This window comes from Mytilus galloprovincialis, chromosome 6 (assembly GCF_965363235.1).
Source record: "Mytilus galloprovincialis chromosome 6, xbMytGall1.hap1.1, whole genome shotgun sequence".
NCBI lineage: Eukaryota > Metazoa > Mollusca > Bivalvia > Mytilida > Mytilidae > Mytilus > Mytilus galloprovincialis.
This window is the reverse complement of record NC_134843.1, coordinates 94,975,416-95,000,588: the sequence shown is the minus strand read 5'-3', so window position 1 is coordinate 95,000,588 and position 25,173 is coordinate 94,975,416. Positions and strand designations below refer to the sequence as shown.

At 32.2% G+C, this 25,173-nt stretch overlaps 1 protein-coding gene across 1 annotated transcript; it reads left to right on the top strand.

The window, feature by feature from the left end:
• Nucleotides 1–14,819: 14,819 nt before the first annotated feature.
• LOC143078434 (uncharacterized) lies at nucleotides 14,820–16,190 on the top strand. Its single transcript, XM_076253303.1, has one exon. The coding sequence runs from the start codon at nucleotides 14,938–14,940 to the stop codon at nucleotides 16,105–16,107; it is 1,170 nt and encodes a 389-aa protein (XP_076109418.1). The 5' UTR covers nucleotides 14,820–14,937; the 3' UTR covers nucleotides 16,108–16,190.
• The last annotated feature ends 8,983 nt before the right edge of the window (nucleotides 16,191–25,173 follow it).

Below are 25,173 nucleotides of genomic sequence, written 5' to 3'. Positions count from 1 at the left end.
GTAAGATCTACAAATAAGTCAAATGAACAAAATGGTCAGTTGACCCCTTAAGGAGTTATTGCGCTTTATAGTCATTTTTTACCAATTTTTCGTCAATTTTTGTTATCTTTTACAAAAATCTTCTCTGAAACTACTTGGCCAAATTCAACAATACTTGGACACAATCATCATTTGGGTATCTAGTTTAAAAAATGTGTGGCGTGACCGGCCAACCAACCAAGATGGCCACCATGGCTAAAAATAGAACATAGGGGTAAAATGTAGATTTTGGCTTATAACTCTGAAACCGAAACCATTTAGAGCAAATCTGACGAGGTTTAATTGTTTATCAAGTCAAGATCTAGCTACTCTGAAATTTTCAGACAAATTGAACAATCTGTTGTTGGGTTGCTGTCCCTGAATTGTCAATTTTAAGGAAATTTTGCAGTTTTTGGTTAATATCTTGAATATTATTATAGATAGAGATATACTGTAAACAGCAATAATGATCAGCAAAGTAAGATCTACAAATAAGTCAAATGACCAAAATGGTCAGTTGACCCCTTAAGGAGTTATTGCGCTTTATAGTCATTTTTTACCAATTTTTCGTCAATTTTTGTTATCTTTTACAAAAATATTCTCTGAAACTACTGGGACAAATTTAACAATACTTGGACACAATCATCATTGGGGTATCTAGTTTAAAAAATGTGTGGCGTGACCGGCCAACCAACCAAGATGGCCACCATGGCTAAAAATAGAACATAGGGAGTAAAATGTAGATTTTGGCTTATAACTCTGAAACCGAAACATTTAGAGCAAATCTGACTGGGATTAAATTGTTTATGAAGTCAAGCTCTAGCTACTCTGAAATTTTCAGACAAATTGGACAATCGGTTGTTGGGTTGCTGTCCCTGAATTGGTAATTTTTAAGGAACTTTTGCCGTTTTTGGTTATTATCTTGAATATTATTGTAGATAGCTCTAGATAAACTGTAAACAGCAATAATGTTCAGCAAAGTAAGATCTACAAATAAGTCAACTTGAGAAAAATGGTCAGTTGACCCCTTAAGGAGTTACAGCCCTTTACAGTCAATTTTTAACAATTTTCATAAATTTTGTAAATTTTTGGTTTTTTAACAAAATATTTTCCTCTGTAACTAATGCACCAAGTTAATTTAAGATGAAGATAATTGTAAGTAGCAAGAATGTTCAGTAAAGTAAGATCTACAAACACATCACCATCACCAAAACACAATTTTGTCATTAATCCATCTGTGTCTTTTGTTGAAAATGTGCATAGACCAAGGTGAGCGACACAGGCTCTTATGAGCCTCTAGTTTAGTAGTGAGACATGTGCACGCTGCAGAATTATGACATTGTATTAATTGATTGATGCTATTTGTTTGTGTCTCAACCTGTCATGAAATAGTTATCAAAGGTACCAGGATTATAATTTAATACGCCAGACGCGCGTTTCGTCTACATAAGACTCATCAGTGACGCTCATATCAAAACAGTTAAAGGGCCAAACAAGTACAAAGATGAAGAGCATTGAGGATCCAAATTTTCAAAAAATTGTGCCAAACACGGGAAATTTTAGAACACCAGTCATAGCGATGATAAAACAGCAGGGAGGTGTTAAATATTTTTATATAAAGTTTCATACTTCGAAGGTTGACTTTGTGAATTCTTGATACCTTTAAACAGATGCCTCATGTGAGAATTGTGTCATATGTCCATTGTTCTTGACCTCATTTTTATGGATCATCAGCTCCTTAAAAACGAGTTATTTTTTCTTGTGAATTTAAAAAAAAATAGATTATTTAAATTTGGTATATTGGATCCTTGCAAGTTTGCATATTCAACAAACAGGGTCTAAATGACCATGATCCACTTTATAGAAAATAAATCAAGGTTAAATTTTGTTATCAAGTCCTTATCTCAGATTTCATAATCAATATGTAAACAATGTTTGGAAGGATTTTAAGGCATACATGTCCATTCGGGAGGTTTTATTTGACCATGACCTTATTTTTATGGATCATTTTTCAATGTTAGGTTTTCATGTATTGTTCTTTCTTTCTCAAATACTTTAAAGCAATTAGTCAAATATATTTGGTATATATAATGATTGGAATGTGTATATGTCTGCCTTGTATGGTCATCTTACCTGACCTCAATTTGATGAGTAAATGGTCAATGTTATGTTTTTATAGCTAGTAGATAGATATAAGAAGTTGTGGTATGAGTCCTAATGAGACAACTCTCCATCCAAGGAGAAATGCCTATACGTAGTCAGATCTATGACAGTTGTTTCCCACTCGTTCCATTGCTTAATACGATTGATTTTGTCAGTTTGTATGAACCATCTCTTTTACGACGGGTGCCACATGTGGAGCAGGCCACCTTCCGGAGCACATGAAATCACCCCTAGTTTTTGATGGGGTTCGTGTTGCTTATTCTTTAGTTTTATATGTTGTGTACTATTTGTTTGTCTGTTTGTCTTTTTCATTTTTAGCCATGGCTTTGTCAGTTTATTTTCCGATTTATGAGTTTGACTGTCCCTTTGGTATCTTTCGTCCCTCTTTTAGGATTTACCTAAAATATATGCAACACAGGTTTTCCCTAAAGATTGATCAAGTCATGCCCCCAAAAATGATGTATTTAAGCTAGCCATTAGGATCTCTTGGTATTTGTATTCTCAAAAATGCGATTCATTTTGGTTTTCCAAACGGTTGAACTCTATCGTACCTGATGAGGGCTATATCAGAAACATGTGTTATGCACAGCGTATTCACATCACTTGATTTATCAGTATCCTTGTAAACAGCAACCCTTCTTAAAGGAAATCCTTAAAAGAATCTTGAACTTTGGAATATAAGTATCAACTTAAGATGAAAGTTTATTATGAAGTTACGTTGCATGTCATGTCAAACATATATCATTTCTTGTAAACAAGGAATAATCTAAAGGAACTAAACATGTACTAGGTGAATTAATCTTACTTGACAAAGATAGATATTACAAATGCATTTCCTACCGTTTTTAAATATTTCAAACTGAAAGAAGCGATAAGTACTTTAACCTTTTTATCTCTTAGTTTGTGCAATGAATTTCAACGCGAATTATATGATGTATCATTTTTACGTTCACTATACTAGTGATTGACATTGCAAGACGAAACGGTGCTTATTTGTGACGTTTGATTTATCTACCTGACTTTCGCAAGATGAAAAATAAAGCCAGTCAAATTGAACCTACTTTTATATTCTAATACCAATTAAGTTTGAAAAATGACACATAATTGATCAGCAATTTTTCATTACAAAATAAATATATCCTTTTCTTTTTAGCAAATTTATATGGTATCAACTAGAAACAGATAAGGGATTTAATAAAAATGTAATTTTTTTTATGAAATTCGACACCTGCTCTTCACCGTAAATTTAAACACGCTGAATATAAACACAGGTCACAACACTTGTTTTGTTGGGACTTGGTGCAATTGGTCATGCCCTACTAACATAACTGAATATAATTTAAAAACAAGGTCAAATTAAAACAATAACACATTTTACAAGGATAACATTTATGTCGACTGTTTTAAAAGAAAGTTTTTGGCTATTTTGTTTGTTTTCAAAAATAAAAGATAACGAAAAAATAATCAGATAAATAATACTTGTGTACATCAATTTTAATAAAAGTTGACTTCTTCTTTTGCACATATCAACAAAATGCTGTTTTACTTTTGAAACGATAAATAATACCAGAAGTATTATCTAGTACGCCAAATTAATGTTTCATCTACACGAGACACATTAGTTGTCCATGAATTAAAAAACAATTGAAGGTCAAATCAATAACTAAGTTAAGAAGCATTGAAACCCATAATAAAAGAAACACTAATGTTCCTACCAATTTTAACATTATATGCCCTGTAAATTTTCAGGAAATGAGTGTATCAATTATGAACTCAATATATATAAAAAAAAAAAGTCAAAATTGTGTACGCCAGACACAGGTTTAGTCTACAAAAGACTCAGCAGTGACACTCGAATTAAAAACGATATTGAGTCCAAATATATAACGACATTGACGGGCACTGAAGAAAAACATATCAATTCAAATACAGCTTAAATGTCAGAAAAAGTAAAAATCACAAAAACATTGAACTCCGAGGAAAACTCAAAACGGAAAGTCCCTAATCAAATTGCAAAATCAAATGATAAAACACATCAAAAGAATGAACAACGACTGTCACATTCCTGACTTTGTACGGGCATTTTGAAATGCAGAAAATAGTGGATTGAACTTGGTTTTATAGCGCTTAACCTCTAACTTGAATGACAGTCGCATCAAATTAAAGATACGCGAAAGATACAAATTTGGATATTCAAACTCATAAGACATCCTCACAAATGTCATGTCAACAACCGAAAGAAAAATAGCAGTACACAAAAAAACAAAATAGAAAATTAAAGATTGAGCAAAACGATCCCCATCAAGTACCGATGGGGATCTCAGGTGTAACAGAATGATAAGAGGATCATTCTATACGTCATGTTGCTCATGTAAATACAAACCATGTGATAATTCTAATTCGTTAGGTGTCCGTCAATTTTTGAATGGACGATTTTAACAACACAAATTTGAACTCTTTGTTCAAAATCTTTCCACAATAAGTGGAACATATCCGTTGTCCTTTGTGGTCAACATATATATTCAAAAACGAATTAATTCCTTCAATTTAATAAATAAAGGCAACAGTAGTATATCGCTGTTCCAAAGTCATAAATCGATTTAGAGAAACAATACATGCATTACACTTTCATTCAGAATACTTTAAATAACACGCACAGAACCTATTCTTGAAGAGTTTTAGTGTACTCGTAAGCATCATCGTACATGTGTAAATACAATATGTAGTACATAATTACTTAAACTATCAGTACAACAATATTAAATTGTTCTTCCCTCGTTGGAATTCGAACTCAGGCTATAATGATATTGAGACAACACCGTCTGTACTGTGTCCTCGAGACAGTGTCCAGCGCTCCAGACCACTCGATCGTACTTATCAATATACAGTACATGTATATAAAACAAAAAAAATCCAAATCAAGAACTGTTCTCATTCTGTTACGAAGAAGACGACAAATACAGTTAGGTCAACAAGTCTAAACAATTCATTGTGAATTCCTCCCTACCTCGTCAGTTTAATTAATCCCTTTCAAATGGTTTATATAGTTTATAAGAACCACTACGGCTGTTTTTGACAATCTTTTTGACAGTTTGTAACGTCTTGACATGAATCCTTCACTATAGTTGTGACGACATATGTAACAAGAGAGTAACACCCTAAGAAATTTTTTTGTTGTTTTCTATAACACAGGTAGTCTGCAATATAATCTTGGAATTAATCGCTTTAGGCATTTATATAATTTATCAATCATATTGACAAACTTGATAACAAATTATTTAATTCTAAAACAACACATCTCGTAGTTTTTCATAATGTTGCAGAATTAAACCCCACACACAATTATTAGTACAACAACGATTTGTTAATCATTTTGTTTAGTGTTATGTCTAAATGATATGGCATATTTCAGTTTATCCCAAAATAAAACATCTCCCATTTTAAGATATGTTTGAGAATTGAGACAACTTTTCAAATCAGGATCAATATTATCCAAAGTTATATTTCCCTTCAACACAATTATCAAATGACGACCTTTATCCTGTAAGTTTTTCCTCAAAGCTGTTCGGAATTCCATCATGCACCATTCACTCTTCAAGAACTCATTGGTTATAAGTAGGATGGTGTGATAGCTGTTTTCAACACTGTTGTATATATTATCAGCTATGGTATTACCAACTATAAAATCTCTATGATGAAGACAGAGTCTGCATGCTCTCCCAGCGTCCTCTGATTCCAACTTAGGTAAAGCTGTATGTATAACCCAATCAACATCTTTCTCGCTGTAGGCAATAAATGCATCATATTCTTTTTCATCGGTTGTGACATTTCTGAATTCACATGGACAGTTTATATTGAGTCGAGTAAACAAAATAACTTTGATCATATTCCTGAAATAGATTGTCAATAAAGTTATGATGACCAATGTTATTGTTATGATGCTCAAAACAACTACTTGAAAGTTTACAACTGTCTCCTTGTTACAGTTAAGATCTGTAGCGGACATATTTATCAGCTTACGTCCACGGACGTTTGAGGGTTTTGAACACTCTAGCGACCCAAGGTAATCATAAACTTTTGGCATAGTCTTTGAAGATAGATATGCAATTACTTCAAGTATTCCACAATCACATATGAACGGATTTTCACTGATGTCGACTTTGACAAATTCGTGAGTTGAGAATGAGTCTATCATACGTTTTGTTAGTGAAGTTATATTATTACGCCGTAAATCTATTGTTACGACTGATTTGTTTTTTTTCACAGCTAAACTGTAATCTTGTATCATAGGAAGGAATTTTATGTTATTATTGGAAAAGTCTATATATTCCATCACTGGGAAGCGTCGTTGCCAGCCTTGTAATTTATAAAAAGAGTCAAACATCCCATTATTAGAAAAATTCAATATTTTGAGATTTTCTGCAACGTCGGTATAAGCTATCTTATTGATGTCATTCTTTCTTAAACTTTTTTTTGTCCCACTCATTTCATAAACCTCAAGGTTGTTGTACAAACAGGCTCTCTTCTGCGTGTTAAAATAATGGTTATATTGATAGACTGCAGAATTGAAATCAAACAAATGATGGTTGTATAAATCTTCAAATGTCACAATTGTCCCCCTATGAATAATTGAAAAAGCATTTTCCGGTCCACATTCTGCAGCTCTTGTTATAGGCGAGTTAGCTTTTGGTATTGAGTCATATAATTCTTCAACCCTTTGACTTATAGTGACGTTGTCCATTTGAAGATATTTAATTGTGTCGGGAATGCTGTTTATCAACTGATTCTTGTAATCGGTCCTGTAATCTTTAATTCGACAGTCTTTGATGTAAATTTTATTTAGTTTGTCGGCTCTGAACGGCCAGGGAAAGTATATTACACCATCTTCACAAGTGACGGATAAGTCAAATCTGATATTTGATGATACTTTATCTGTAAAATTTCTAAATTCTGATAACTTGATACTGGAATCAACTTGAATAATACACACAATGTCAAAGTAAGTGTGTCCAGTTTGTGATATATTACATAGCCGACTCCAGTTCTCAAGACTTTGAAACTCATTTATCACATTAGAAAAATTGGTAAATGTATCTATTGAATTATTCATCTGCTGTTGTTTTACAACCAAATCATTATTCCTTTCGTTTGTAACGGTAACGATATTAAGTCCAAGTCCAAGTCCAAGTAAAGGAAAAATATAACGAATTGTGATATAGTATCTCATTCTGAACCGTTTCCTTGAAATATATTTCATGGGGAACAGGATGTATCTAGGTCCTTAAAAAAATAACTGAACAAAAAATGCAGAACGACTTTATTTTCTTTCAGCAAATAGAATGCTCCTAGTCTATTTCGTTTGTTTTCTTCATTTCAGAAGACATACATAAGGATAATAATAATGTTGTGAACAAACTTGAAGTAATGATAAATAATAATGCTTACGGAACTGTGTACTATCATTTAGTAAAATATATAAACAGACAGATTTTTAAAGGATTTCCGCAAACTACGTTTTTTTTCTGAATTAATTATGATAAATAGGTATCATTTAATTAACATCTGCAAAAACAAAAACAAAATCAAAACCATTACCAGTCTGCATTAAAAGCTTCGCGGATACTTTATTTTCAAAATTGGAAAAAAACTACATTGATTGCAAACAGTTTTAAAGCATGTTTTTGATTTTGTGCCATATGGCACTGGGTCGATGCCACTGCTGGTGGAGTTTTAATTCATCGAATGTATCACCAGCCCAGTAGTCAGCACTTCTGTGCTGACAAGAATTATCATTGATATGGTCATTTTTATAAATTAACTGTTTCCAAAACTTTTAAATTTTTGAAATACTAAGGCTTTTCTACCTCAGGAATATATTACCTTAGCTGTATTTGTCAAAACCTTTAGGAATTTCGGTCCTCAATGCTCTTCAACTTCGTACTTTATTTGGCCTTTTAAACATTTTTGGATTCGAGCGTCACTGATGAGTCTTTTGTAGACGAAACGCGCGTCTGGCGTTAGTACAAAATTTTAAACTGGTATCTATGGTGAATTTATTTATAACAAGAAAATTATTGTTTACGTTCTGCATGCATATGTTTTTTGCTAGACAATTATATAATATTTTTTATCTGCACATCCACCTAGTCAGAAAAGCATTTAACAAGTTAGTAACTTATGTTCTGTAATGTCAAAGAGAGACTGTTGCCCTATAGAAATCTTCCTTTTGCATAAGATAGCAAGGATTCATCATTTCTTTTTTGAATATGGAAACGACACTTTAATATTTTTATAATTTACTAGCATTTTTTTTTAACATTACTTGTTATGGGTTTTATGTAAAACCTGAATGTAATTGTTTTAAACGATGTGTTGTACATTTAAACTTTCAATCGAACTTAATACATAAATATTATTCATTAAAGTACGAATTTGAAAAGCATTGAGACCAATGATTCCTATTATTTGGCTTTTTAAACATTATTTTATTCGAGCGTCACTGATGAGTCTTATGTAGACGAGACGCGCGTCTCGCGTAAAAATAAAATTTTAATCCTGGTACTTATGATGAGTTTATCCTAAAAGTTTTGTAGTCCAGTCAAACTAACTTTGAACCTCAAACTAATTGCAACAGAAAATGTTTTAGTTTTATTCTATGTCATTAAGCCCCAAATATACACAGAAAAAGTCCCATAAATTCTACCTTTAGGAAAACCAATATCAGCATTTGCAATTTGTTATGGAAATTAACATTGGAAAGGGAGATAACTCTGTGAATTAGTATTTTTTTGTCAGTTTTTGATTGCTTATCTTAAAATTCATGTAAAGTATGATGCTTTGCTGGGGTTATGAGTTCGTATTTGGCTATATTATATAATCTTCTGCGCATGAAATGTACAAGAACCGAAGTGATATCGGTTTCTTAAATTTTTTTTGCACATTTTTCATAAAAAAAAAATGTATGGCTTTGTGATCATTTTCAAAAAATAATATTAATATTTCGTATAAGTTGTATTTGTAAATTATATTTCTTCAGCATCTACCTTGTTTAAAGAAACTTTATTCATATGAGATTCTTTACATTGACATGCTGACAAATCTAATAAATGGTCAACTAATTAATTATGAAATCTATGTTGTAGCTTGATAAAAGATACGAAAACACATTTAGAGTTGTTTGTTACATTCTAAAGACGGGTTCAATATCAAGAATCAATGCATTCTGTTGAATAGAGGCGGTAAAGTTCTAATTTTGTATCAATTTTTATTGATATTTCTGCCTTTTTCATGTTTAAGTAGAGCTTCAATGCAAATCTCCATAGTAACTATAAAATCAAGTTGTTTTTTGTTGGACTTTTTCTGTGTATATTTGGGGTATAATTCTAAAGGTTAAAGCTTAAAAAGTTTCTGTTGCAATTACTTCAAGGTTGAGGTCAAATTTATGCTAGATTGACTGGACTTTTGCTAAATACAGCTAATTAAGCATACCAAATATAGATTAACAATGTATTTATATCTTAATTTAGACGTTTAAATCGACACAAATGGGAGGAAATTAAACTTGAAATCGACAGAAATGGATTTCATCTTCCCATTGTTATTATTTAATTTTTCAAAGCAACATTCCTACCGCATTTGAACAGGAAATAAGTGTAACAAATTATCATAGATGACTCCAATATTCGTAGATTGATTTTCTCTAAACCACGTTAGTTTCAGAATGACGGAAGGGAGCTACGTTCGATTTAAAAAGAACATTGTCATTCAAGAGTTACAATATTACAATTGGCAGATTTCAGTTACGTTGTTTACATATTGTACCAAAACTTCAGCTAGCCTAAATTCATTTACCTTAAACCTAACATTGTTGTTGGAATTTGAAAATATAACAAACCGTTCGATTTGGAAAAAGTTATGACGTGTCATAGTATAGAAGCGATATATAGAAGATAGAATCACGAGCGAAAAGTTCATGTTTATTATAAATGTATGTGAAACGCACTTTTGGGAATTTTTTTTCAATGTTTTCGTTTTTTTAATGCTAAAATTCTTTAAATACTGCCTACTTCTTTAATGGGATTTACAAAAAAAAATTGTATCAATACCACGTTATTATTTCTCACAAAAATGTAAATGTTTTGTCGGTAGTATTTCGTAAAAATACCAAAACAAAAAGTATTACATAATTAATCAATGACCTTAATCACAAATTATTGTCCCATGTCGGAATACTATAATTCAGAGGTTGTCGTGTGTGTGTGTGTGCTACATATTTGTTTTTCGTTCATTTTTTGTACATAAATTAGGCGGTTAGTTTTCTTGTGTGAATTGTTTTACATTGTCATTTCGTGGTCTTTTATAGTTGACTATGCGGTATAAGCTTTGCTCATTGTTGAAGGCCGTACGTTGACCTACCAGTGTTTATTTCTGAGTCATTTAGTCACTTGTGGAGAGTTGCCTTATTGACAGTTATACCACATCTTTTTTATACTTTATTTAAGATAATATGTTTTCAAATATTAAATTCAAAACTACGTTTATTTATCTAAAATTCCAGTTGTTTACGCTGGGTTATTACTATTACATGACCGAGGTCTCGGTGGCCGAGTGGTCTAAAAAGTAAAATCACCAAAAAAACGGACCTCCGAGGAAAATTCAAAATGGAAAATCCCTAATCGAATGGCAAAATCAAAAGCTCAAACAACTGTCATATTCCGGAGTTACTACTAAAATTACTAGCCAGTCAAAACTGAGTTGTGAGTTTGAACCATACTTGTGCAGCTGCACTCGACTCCAATCTTAATTGAATAAGATTGTCAGTTTTCCTATCAAAGGTTTGCGGTTTTCTAAGCTTAAAAGTGTAGTTATTACACAAAAAGTAAACTACAAAAACATTTCCCTTGTTATATACCACAGATTGCACCACATACTTTAAAAGGTACACAGGCCTGATCTCCAGCAAATTTTCTTTAATCATCAGATGACCTATATTTTACTCCATACATTTCACTTGCATCGCATTGACTCAGGTCTGTACATGACAGGTTATTCTGAAAGCAAACATAATCTTTTGAGCGCATATATTTTCATTTACAAGTACAACCAATTTAAAGAAGGTAGTCAGAAGACATTTGGCCCTAGAAAATACCAGTTGAAACCAACCTTATCAATCCATCTAAGCTTTAGCGGAGATATAAGAAGTGGTTGAGGAAGTTGTGATGTCATCCATATACTCAAAGCAAATGTTGACAACGTTGAATCGCAAGGGAGCAGCTTGGCATGAGAAGCATCTTTTGTAGTTACAATTTTTGCACGTAATTTATAGGGATAACTGTTAACACTTTCGAATTTAATCGTATGATCATCAAGAAAAGCCACGAGCTTTCTTGCAATTGAAAAAGATTCATCAACACCACAATTTTGTAATTTAACTCAATCAGAAAAATCTCTGCACAACTGTTTTAAGACTTTAAAAAACTTTTGTTTTCACTTAAGTCAAACATTGGCTTCATATGTGAACACACATTTTGAAATTGCATGCATGGCAGGCAAGCATTGACAGACGATGAAATCCAAGGAGTTTGTATAGTTCAATTATAAATATAAAACATCCCTGATCCTTTCTTATACTTTCAACCTGTCTACCGCAATACATGGCCTTTGTTTGTTTTGGCGGTAGTAGACAATAGAACTCCCGAGAAACTAGAGTAATTCTTACATTTTTTTTTGTGGAAGATAAACTTTTCCAGTCCGAAAAGAAGCGACTTTCAATTTCTTGGTGTAAAGTTTGATCTACAATCACATTCGGCTGCCTTGATTAATTTTTAAAAGATATATGTGTCAAAGGCAACAACACTAGAGGTAGCTCTTAAAAACAGTAGAGCTGAGATTGGACGAACTCTACCCCCTCCCAAGGTCACCAGATGTCATACCATCCCTAATAAAAACAATATGCAGTTTATCAAACTCGGAAAGAGTGGAATTACGATGTTTCTTTCTTGAGCTGAAATGTTTATCAGTTTCAATTTTTCTGATGCACTAAATGCTTAACCCATTACAATTATCGGGAAGTAATTACTACCACTTGAAAGAAAAAAGTTAAGTTTGTGTCCATATTTGCAAGAGAAAAAAACAAATGCTTCACAATAGATCTGTCAGAACTTGCAAATCTATAAATTAGATGCAAATAAAATTAAAATCCTGACAGATTATTATAACTTGAATAAAATTATATACATGGCATGAAAGCATGTTAATTCAAATTTACCCGTTTTAGAAAATTCTTTTGTGTTCTTTTATTGACACGAGTCTGACGTCATACAGGAACTTCTTAGGAAGACAAAAAAAGTTAACAGTATCCTTTAGCTTTACTTTCCGCCACATATCTAATGTTTTCTTATATTAACTAATTCAAAATGCAGTTACTATATATGTTGAACACATCTATCTCACCGAATAAAGAATACATCACATACAGTTAAGTCTGACTCATATATTTAATCAAATATAAATATTAGCTTATGACAATAGAGATTATTGCAGCTTCTCAATTGTGAACTTTACATTTTTATGTAACAATATTCCAGCATCGCTTTCAAATGGATTATATATCTCCCAGTTGATACGATACTCTAGGGCTTATATTTCATGTCGTGATTTCCTTGATAGAGTGTTTCTACTATTATGAAAGCCACAACACCACGAGTTCAAACTGGTTAAATTGATATCATACCTTCGCAAATTTTACGGACACCATCACAATTTGGTTGACCGTTACTGAATATCCATTTCACAGATGATAGCGGATATGTAACTATTGTCGTAACTAAAATCAAGTCCACATTTCCCGAACGTGACCTTCCGAATTAGACTTATTACCGGGTTTTTACAAACAAGTGCTACATGTTGAACAGATCTACCACAGAACCTAAGATCAATCCTAGCTTTTGGTCAGGTTTGTGTTACTCATTCTTTAGTTATCTATGTTGTGTTTTGTGTACAAGTGTTTGACTGTTGGTTTATTCGTTTTTAGCCATGGCGTTGTCAGTTTAGTTTTAAAGTCCCTTTGGTAACGTTTGCCTGGTGGAAAATAAAAAAGACATCTTTGTTTAGTTAAGACCTTTTTAGCCGGATGTTATTTTTGGGACGTTTTAGACGACTTTTATTACATTTTAAAACTTTTGTCACCGTATAGCATACATTGATATTTACAAAGAAATATTATCCGTTTTGTTAATTATTTTGTTTATTCTTGTGTTTTCATTTTTAGAAGATGAATTGCTTTCTGATAGTGTTCGATCGTTTGTTACCATATTCTCGTTAAAAGTACGTGAATATTTCTTTTAAAAAATACAATTAATTCTCAGAAAAAGGGAGGCAACAGACCTTGACAAATGAACTATTATATAATATGATTTATAACACGTTTGTTTTCCCGGATTTTGATACAGATGATTCTAAGAATTGTAACAAAATACGTATAATTAATCTAGCTGCGTGTTTATTTGAATGTAAATATTGTAGGAATGAAAAGTTTACCTGCTAGTTCGTTTGATTCAAGGGTCATAATTTCAACATGGTGAGTATACTAAGTTTAGTTGTTGGTTTATTTGATGATATTGTTACGTACGTACTTAGATTTAATACATGTTCTGAACACATATTTAAAACTATATAAAACTATATAAATGAATGTATGGTAATTTAGCTGCGATGATTTAAAGTGAATAATAACTTGTAATATTGAATATATCACTGTCTGACCAAATAATTCAGTGATTCACGAAGCCAAAATATTCAGGAATCCGAAACAATAAACACATGTAGCAGAGTTGAAGCTACCGAAAAGTTAACAAAATTATAACGATTTAAATCATTGATCACACGATTTAATCAAAAGCAGAGAATTTTTCTTGGAGTTCAGTACTTTTGTTTTTTTACTTTTTTTTTAATAAATTTAATTTGCAAATTTTGTAAGTTAACAGTGTATAATATTATCCTCAAACGGTGTCTTGAAGGCGTTTAGTATAAATTTACCGATTGTTTTATCAACAATAGCAGATTCTGCTCTGTATTTGTGCAGTATGGCATTGTAACAGCTAGGGGTGTCCCCTAAAATTTTATTACGTAGCCATGTACAAGAAAGAACAAAATATCCGTCTGTGTATAACCCTGTTTTGCTGAACATAAGGAAATACCAAAGAACTTAATTTGAATAGTCGAGGAAATAAAAACAAACATTGTGTTAACATGAATATTCAAACTTGCAGATGTTTTCTTTATTTGTCCTGTAACAGTTAGATTTAATCCCGTTGCTCTCCTAACAGTGCGAAGAAAACCACAACGGTTCCTGAACTCAGTAACATAACAGATACAGAACTCAGTAACATAACAGATACAGATACAGAAGTAGTTTTAATCATAGAATAGGACATTATGGGGTTTTGTTCATATCAATCATTCAGATTCTGTGTTGATCTCCTACTCTTTTTATTATTTGCTAATCATGTGACGACTGAAAACAAAAACAAGATTCAATCAGCAAAGAAATTATCTCAACTGTCAGGGTATGTAACGGATAATAATACGTTTTCTATCTTACAACCATGGCAACAGTTTTGTAAGGTAAACATGGTAAATGAGTTACAAAAACAAAACAAATCTGGTGAATACTATATCGAGATTATTTGCAATATCAACAACAATGTTTTAAACTTTCTCGATTTTCGACGTTTCACATCCAAAATTAAAGCAGATATGTTATTTTCCGTTGACATAACGTGTGGACAGACTGGACGCGTTTTCTTTCCATACCCGGGCCGAGCACGTCTCCTCCATTCATTACGAATATCAAACTGTGTTTTGAATGGATTTACATCCGAAGCAACATCTGATGATATTGATACAATACCTGATCGTATGAAATATTTCACTTTGGTCAATTCAGTGATATATATGACTCAAAATGATTTTCAACAGTTTCAAAAGGCAAAACATTTGACTCAAGCTTTTCAGTGTGGTAATGTAAACGCTGTAAAAATAATTGAAAACAATATATCTTGTTGGATTGGTAATATGAATAAACGTTCAAGATTAGAAACCTTTCAAGCGCGACCTAATTTCCGTGATCGCACCTGCACCTACAAATATCTTCGACACCTCCATAAAAGTTTTTCAATAATACAACCGTTTACTCGGCAGATTGATAAATCTATGTATCCGAACATTGAAATGCTTAACTTTAGTGCATCTAATATGATTGAAACACCAAAACATTTACAGGACTGGAGGCTAGGAGCAAAGGATTTGAAATATTTAGATCTTAGTCACAACTTCATAGAAAATGTTTTCCCTATAATATGTCATGATAAATACGAAGGTGATAGCCCTCAAGGATTTGTAGATTTACGTTATAATAACATATCATCACTCACATTTTACGAAATAAGAACATGGTTACGTGATATTTGTCATAAACTAACGGTTGATATACGAAATAATCCGTTTATGTGTGATTGTGGTGTAAAGTACTTTCAAGACATTTCCCAATATATAGACAATCGAGTGGCATCATCTTATTATGATGTGAGAGAAAATAATATCTCTCGTTATAAATATTTGCATGATCTTAAATGCTACAATCCACCTTCACTGCGAGGGAGAATAATTTCTAAATTATCACTTAGTGAAATCGGGTGCAAGCCTAAATTACAAACAGTAACATATGTTCCATCAGGTCCAATTATAGTAGTGATGCTTGTTAGCTTTTTTCTATGCGTGTGTCTGTTTGTTGGTATCAGATATAGAGAACAGATTGCTGTAAGTTGTAGTAAGTGGCTTAGTTCGTACTGTCGACCCTGCTATAATTTCACGGTTTCTAAGAATGACAATGTGAATGCAATTAACTATACTGATATGACTTTTTAAATGTTTATGTTAATGATTGGAGTCCTGAGCTTTCAGCCCTACTTCACAATCACATCAGTTACTGTAATAATAAAACCATCGATACTCACTGTTTAAACTGTATATTCAATCTAATATTTATACCGCATAGCCAACAATGGTCTCATATAGTGTTGACTGTAGTTATCATCTCGGACATAACCCTTGATATGATTTCACTATTCGACTGTAAAACACCAAAGACCAATTCAATATAGAAAATGTAAGCATATTCTAAATTCTATGGAGATGTTGTATACCGATCCTGGAACTGAGATACGATCCAGGTAAACGTATCGATCCTTTTAGTCAACGTATTCTAAAAGTTTACCAAATCAACACTGTTCTTGGTGATACATTAAGAGGTTGTCAAAAAGGTTTTCGGGGTACGGCAAAACATAGCATCAGTGGAATGGTATTTTTATTCAACCTATTTTACTACATGACAGACACTTTATAGTCAGATGATAGTTATCAAAAGTACCAGGCTTATCATTTAATACGCCAGACGCGCGTTTCGTCTACATAAGACTCATCGGTGACGCTTAGATCAAATATGAAATATGCTGCAAATAATTCATGTATTGAGCAGATACTCTCACATTTAATAAAGCGTAAAAACGAACATGCGTCTCCGTGAAGGGAAAAAAAGGCATTCACATGTGTTGGTAAAATTAAATAAAGAAACATACTTCTGCATATTCCCCATTATGTAGTAATTTGAATGAATTTCGTCTACTTTAGGACAACAGTAAAAATGACACTAGTTATCAACCAGTCAAAGTGTAACGAAGTATAGCTCAACGAATTGCTCAGTAATTCTCCTTTACCACTTAGTTCATTTAACTTTTTACTATTCATTTATCTGCACTATGATGCATATTACAACTTAAAGATATATGATTGAAAAAACTGGACAATTAAGGTAGAAAAACAATTTTTTTTTTGGGGGGGGGGGAGACTTTTTGTTATTTTTCAAAATAAGAAATGTTTATTCACATAAAACAGCATCAAGCACAACGTATAAAATAACTAAATATTAATCAATCCAAAAGGATTTAACAAATCCTGCATCTGATGATTGTCACTGTTGATATATAGTATATAGCAACCTTTTGTGCAGGTGTTGAAAAAACGTAAATTTGTTTTTCTCTATCATTATGTAATATTTTAAATGAACAGCAACCCTTTTTAAAGGAAATCCTGATAAGAAACGTGAGTTATGAAATATGGGTATCAAAAAGATGAAACTTTTATTATAAATATACGTTGCATGTCAAACTTTTATCAAAAGTTGTAAACAAGGAACAAGCGTAAGGAACTAAAAATGCCGGGGAATTAATTCAAAGTGACAAAGATAAATTTTACATGTGCATTTCCTACAGACTTGAAACTTTGCAACTTAAATAATGTAATACACAAAAGGTAATAGTTGTTTTAACCTATTCATCGCTTATTATGGGCAATAAGTGTCAACACGTATTATATGAGGTCACATTTTACATGTATCTTACACATGCGGTTGACATTGAATGTAGAAAAGGTTTCATATTTTTAACATGATCTTTTGTACTTCTTTTTCATAAAATACTATAAATTAAATTTTTCAAGATGGATTTATTTACTTGCATTTTGCGAGTTTAGATTTAAGGCGAAAACAAATTAAAGCAATCCAAAAATATCAAAACTTAAAACCAATAAACATGATAAAGTTTACCTATCGAAAAAATAAAAGGCGGTTAACTTCAAATGCAATAATGAAAATATCGATTGCATTTTTAGCAGATTGATATGGTTATATGGTATTAATTGGAATTAAATAATAAAAATAATAAAACCTAATCCGAAAATTCGCATCTGCTCTCCATCGTGAATGTAAACACGCTAAATATCACCATCACACTTGTTTTGTTTTGATTTGGTGCAGTGGGTCATGACATATTTACATAACTGAATATAAATTAAAATCAAGGACAAATTAAAACAACTACATATTGCTTGGAGTTTTAAACATTAACTTCGACTGTAACATAAGGCTATTAAACGACTCAGATAAAAAAAAAGTTGACTACTTCTTTTTCACATCTGAACTAAATGTTGTGTTTGCTTTTTATAACATTAAATTTCTTTTCATGGTGTACAATAACTGCTTAATATTTTGAAATGATCGATTCATGTGAACATAATTAAAGCTTAAGGAAATCTATTGACACGATTTATTTGAGTATTGTGCAGGTTTAGTTCACTACGATTCAGTACAGTGGCAACAGTTGCTATAGATGTAATACTACGTACATTTAAAAGATTAACAGTTTTTCAAAAAAGTTTTAACCACTCAGTAATCAATGCTTCGGTTCTGACATGATTTATACAATAATTTCTTAAATTAATTGACTTCAAAATAATCAGAAACTAAGGTTTGCACTCCCCGATGCAAAGTTGACCTTGCTTTTCATTCGTTTGATGTGTTTGCACTTTTGCCTTTGACATTTAATTACTGTTGTCAAAATACATTGATGAGTCTTATATGGCGGTAAGTTTTTAATTTGTTTAGAAGTTATCCTTATGAAATACGTATAAACTACGTATGTGTGATTATAAAACAAATAATTCCTTTCTGTGTAGCATCATTCAAGCAGCGCCTGCATAAGGAGTATACATATCCCAGTTGACACGATGTTACAGGGCTTTTTTGTCTATTCTTATTTCCTCGATATGAGGTTGTTGCTCACAAGGAAGCTATAAAACCAAGAGTTCCAACTTGTGAAATTTGAATCATTCCTTTCTTGAGCGTTGTGGACGACCTGTTTCACAGATGACGGTATGTTAATTGTCGTAACCATAATCCCGTCCTCTTTTCCCCAAAGGTGACCTACTTATCACCGTGTTTGTGTTTTATCATTTGATTTTGTCATTTGATGAGGGACTTTCCGTTTTGAATTTTCCTCGGAGTTCAGTATTTTTGTGATTTAACTTGTTAATCGAAATATTAAAATAGCATGCATATTTACTATAAGCCATGATAATTTCCTGTATAATTTTCTACAGCTTTTAAAGTTCACTGTATAATATTGGTGGTAAAATATGTATTTGAGCATTTAAAATCTGAGAATATATTTTACACCAACCAACAAATTTGTAAGTATTATTTCATTATTCTACATCAATCACGAAAGAGAAGTTTTTAAAAATCACAAATCCTTTGTTCTCTTTCATCTTTGTTTTTACATACAAAAGGATAAGTGTCTTTTTCCGTATATCGCTAACCAAAAACTTCACAAAAATTAAAGAAACGATACATTACATAGTTGACTATATATATCCAAAATTATTACAATGGTTCTGTTTTACGTAATAGATAGTCGCCATCAATTTAAAATGCAGTATAAGTGTTAATTACATTTTGGCTCTGTTTTTTGTAGATTAAATCCGAAATTTTCAATCACAATCAGCATAATGTTGCATAAATAGAAAGTCTACACTAACACACTGTTCATGTGGCTCAATTAAAGGCATGACTAAATCCGCTTTGTCAATGCTCTTCTGAAAAAGGAATCATATATACAAGCTTCTAGTGTGTCTTATTATGAAGTGTTTACAATCAGAGACGATATCACCAAAGTGCTTGACTTCTTTACATCGCCGTTGTGTTTATTCGAAATTGTTGAAATTAAAGAGCAGTCGATATTCAAATGGATGGGAATTTTGAATCACTTCTGGTCAGCTTGTTTATGTATTTATATGAAGCATGCAATCTTCTTTCATTACGATTTTTGACTTCGAAATTGCGTTGTGACATGGCCGTTTTTCTTACAATAGTTTTCGTGGTTTAGGTCACTGCGTACAAAAAATTTTATGCGAATTAGAGTATGGGAAGACAAAAGCATTCTATATATTAACATTTTAAAGATTTGATAAAACAAAGGATTTGTTATAATAGAAAGTCTATGTTCACATTCTTTACAGTAAATCTTGTCAATCCGAGTAATAAAACCATATCAAGACCTTTGTTAATCTGAATGATTATAACCTTAAAGATATATTAATATGAAGCAGCACATCCCCTACTTATAACCCTAAAAAGATAATCTGAATACCGTTCTTTTATTTGTTAAAAGATAAGGTGATAATTAACATCTATCGTCATAAAATTCTTTCTAAATAGAATGACGATATGACAATTTTCAAAAGGATGATTTCAACTTCACCAATTAGAACTCTTGGTTCAATAGCTTTCAGCGGCACCAGCATATGGAGTATATGTGTCTCAATTGATACGTTACTTTAGAGCTAGCTCAAAGTACGTTGATTTTGTTGAACGCGGAATACTGCTTTCTCAAAAGTTGCTAAGACAGGGCTATGAATCAATCAAATTAAGGTCCTCCCTCAAGAAATTTTACGGTCGCCATCATGAGCTGATTGGCCATTATGACAAAAGTGTGTCAGATATCATATCTGATATTCTTCCTCAGTCATTATAACCTTCCATCATTACCGAGCTGACTAAAGAAATAACACGACGGGTGACGTATACGGTGCAGGAAATGCTTACAATTCCGGAGCACCTGATTTCACTCCCAGTTTTTAGTGGAGATCGTGTTGTTTCTTATTTATTATTTATAACTGTTGATGTAAATGTCCCTTAGGTTGGGGATTCTTTGTTTACTCCTTGGTTTTGATTGTTATTGTCTTTCTTTTAAGCAGCAACCCTCTATCGTGGAAATTACTATAGGAAATGCAAGCTATGAAATCAACTGAGAAATAAATACCCCATATGCATACTGTGGATTCATTATTAATCGTTGGATACCAATTTTCGAGGGTTTCGTTGGTACAGGTTACCACGAATTCAAATGTTCAACGACTTACATATTTTCAATAGGCTCTGTATACAGAGATTGGCAAAACCACAAAATAAAATATCCACGAAATTGCAAGTTTTCAGCCATTCATGAAAATTCTTTCGGTAGGTTACATTCCGAAAAGAGGACGGGATTGTAGTAACGACATGCGAACATATTCGTTATCATCTGTGAAACGAATATTTTATAACGGTCAACCAACAAAAAAAATTGATGACTTCACCACTTGGAACTCTTGGTTTAATAGCAATCCTCTATCAAGGAAATCATTATAGGAAATACAAAGCCTAAAAGGTCGTATCAACGAGGAGATGATATATACTCCGTGTGTAGGAACTGCTGGAATGATGCTACATGAACATGGAAAGTTCACAATTAGAAAGCTGACATCATCTCGTTTGTCGTAAATATTTAGTTTTCAACCGACCCTCATTGTCAGTTGATTAAGATGTGAGTCAAGATATGAGGCAGGCCTAACCGTATCTGTTGTATCCTTTGTCCCAAGAGATAGATACGTTCAACAAAGTCAACATTTTTTTATCATTTAGTGAGAGAACATCACTTAATATAATCTTGGAATTAATCGTCTTAGATGTGTCACATAATTTATCAATCAAATCGACGAAATAAATAACAAACTATTTTATTCTAAAACAACACGTCTCTTAGGTTATTACAATAATGCAGAAATAAATAAAGGTTGAACTACAATTTAAGAGATAATGGTTTTTGTACCATATTTAACGAAAAAGAAATAAGTTATCTTCAAAATGATAAATATCTTGTACTGTATAAAAACCTTCAAATAGACAACCAACCAACCACACACAAAACTACGCACACACAGTAATTTGTACATAAAGACATTTTGTTAATTTCATTGTCGTAATGATATTACATATTTCAGTCTATCCCAAAATAACACATCTCCAATTTTAAGATAGGTTTGAGAATTGAGACAACTTTTCAAATCAGGATCAATATTATCTACAGTTATATTACCCTTCAACACAATTATCAAATGACGACCTTTATCGCGTAAACTTTTCCTCAAAGCCGTTCGGAATTCCATCATGCACCATTTACTCTTCAAGAACTCATTGGTTATAAGTAGGATGGTGTGATAGCTGTTTTCAACACTGTTGTATATATTATCAGCTATGGTATTACCAACTATAAAATCTCTATGATGAAGACAGAGTCTGTATGCTTTCCCAGCGTCCTCTGACTCAAACTTCGGTAAAGCTGTATGTATAACCCAATCAACATCTTTCCCGCTGTAGGCAAAAATGCATCATAGTCTTTCTCTACGTTAATGTCATTTCTGAATTTACATGGACAGTTGATATTGACGAACAATGTAATTGTTATGATATCCATAACGACGACTGGAAAATGGATGACAGTTTCCTTGTTACAGTTTAGTTCTGTTGGAGACAGACTTATCATCTGTCATCCACGGACGTTTGAGGGATTTTCACACTCAAGCGACTCTAGGTAATCATAAGCTTTTGGCATAGTCTTTGCAGATAAATATTCCATTACTTCAATTATTCCACAGACACAAAAGAACGGATTTTCAGTGATATCGACTTTAACAAATTGGTGTGTTGAGAACTAGTCTATCATACCTTTTGTTAATGAATTGATTTTCTTACGCCGTAAATCTATTATAACTACTAATTTTGTCCTTTTCGATTTTATTCCGTTATCTCGTATTATTGGGAGGACTGTTATGTTATTATCGGAAAAGTCTATATAGTCCATTTCTGGGAATCGTAGTCGCCATCCTTGTAGTTTATAAAAAGAGTCAAATATACCATTACCAGAAAAATTCAAAATTTTAAGATTTTTTGCAACATCTGCATGAAGAATCTTATTAACATAATTTTTTTTCAAATCCTGCATTCCACTTATTTCAAAAACCTCAAGGTTATTGTACAAACAGATTCTCTTCTGGGTGTTAAAAAAATGGTTATACTGCTCTAGTGCAGTGCTGAAATTAAATAAGTTATACTTGTGCATGTCTTCAAAAATAATCTTTATTCTTCTCCTGATAATGGAAAAAGCATTTTCCGGTCCGCATTCTGCAGCTCTTGCTATAGACGAGTTAGCTTTTGGTATTGAGTCATATTTTTCTACAAGCCTTTGAATAATTGTAACGTTGTCCATATATAGATATTTTATTGTGTCGGGAATTCTTTTTATCAATGGATTCTTGTAATCGGATTTGTAATCCTTAATTTTGCAGCCTTTAATATCAATTTTATTTATATTGTCTGTTCTGAACGGCCAGGGAAAGTGGATGATACCGTCTTCACAAGTGACGGATAAGTCAAATCTGATATTTGATGATACTTGATTGGTAAAATTTCTTAATTCAGATAATTTTATAATGGAATTACGTTTAATGATACACACAATGATAAAGTCTGTATGACCAGTTTGTGATATATTACATTGGCTACTCCAGTTCTCAAGGCTTTCAAACTCATTCGTAACGTAAGTAAAATGGGCAATTGTATCCACTGAATCAATCATCTGAGGTTGTGTTGCTACCAAATCATTATTCTTTTCTTTTTTAACTGTAAAGTTATCTAATGCAAGTCCAAGTTCAAGCAAAGTATTAATATCAAGAAACGTGAGATAGTTTTTCATTCTGAACTGTTTCCTGGAAAATATTTTATAGTATACCGGATGATCTAGATCTTAGAAAATCAACAGAACTAGAAAAGCAAAACAAATCTAATTTTTTTCAGCAAATATAATGCTCATAGTTAAATTCGTTTGTTTTCTACATAACTGATACGTAAAGTATACAAATAACAAATAAAACAAACTTTAATGAAACGTTTACGGAACTATGTACTATCATTTACTAAGACATAATACACAACAAATCGTAAATCTTTTCCGCAATATAAGTTTTATCTGGAGTAATTATGATAAATAGGTGACATTTAAATAACACTTCATAACATAACTAAACAGGCTGTGTTGGACCTTTACGGATACTAGATTCTAAATGAGCATCTTCCCTTGCATAGCAGAGAAAACATTTATTTCGTCACTAAATTACTAAATTGAAGCTTTATTTGCACTAGCGCCATACGGTATTTCGTTGCACGCTAATTTATGGTTACGTTCTATATAAATATTTTTTACTAGACAATTATATATTGTATTTTTCATCTGCATACCCAGTCAACCAGAGAAGAATTTAAAATTGCGGTAACATATTTTCTGAATTGTCAATAAATGAAGCTTGCAGCCCAGATTTGTCTCCAGTTTTCATTGATTTTTAATAATTCCGTATCATCCTGAGATGCTATAAGAAACACGTTAGCAGGTTTGCAGAATACTGTACAAAAAAAAACACAAGAGTGCACACGCTGAAATGTCTCGCCTTATTTACTAATCATTGATATTATGTTGATAGTCCTAAATATAATAAACCATTAACCAAGAAAACTAAACATTGATCAATGAACCATGAAAATGAGGTCAAGGTCAGATGAACCATGCCAGGCAGACATGTACAGCTAACAAGTCTTCCATGCAACAAATATAGTTGACTTATTGCTTATAAATTAAGAAAAACAGACCAAAACACAAATACTTAACACTGTGCAATGAATCGTGAAAATGAGGTCAAGATCAAATAAAACCTGCGCGACTGACATATACCAAATATAGTTGACCTATTGCATAAAGTATTAGAAAAAAAATAGACCAAAACTCAAAAATTTCACTTTGACCACTGAACCATGAAATAGAGGTCAAGGTCAGATGACCTCTGTCAGCTAGACATGTACACCTTACAATCATTCCATACACCAAATATAGTAGACCTATTGCATAAAGTATAAGAAAAACAGACCAAAACAAAACCTGCGCGACTGACATATAGTTCATAAAATATTTCCATACACCAAATATAGTTGACCTATTGCATAGAGTATTAGAAAAAAAATAGACCAAAACTCAAAAACTATAACCACTGAACCATGAAAATGAGGTCAAGGTCAGATGACACCTGCCAGTTGGACATGTACACCTTACAATCCTTCCATACACCGAATATGCAAGACCTATTGCTTATAGTATCTGAGATATGGACTTGACCACCAAAACGTAACCTTGTTTAGTGATCCATAAAATTAAGTCGAGGTCAAGTGAAAACTGT

Excerpts from the sequence above, each read along its gene's own strand:
- LOC143078434 (XM_076253303.1), top strand. The coding sequence starts at position 14,938 with ATGTTATTTTCCGTTGACATAACGTGTGGACAGACTGGACGCGTTTTC.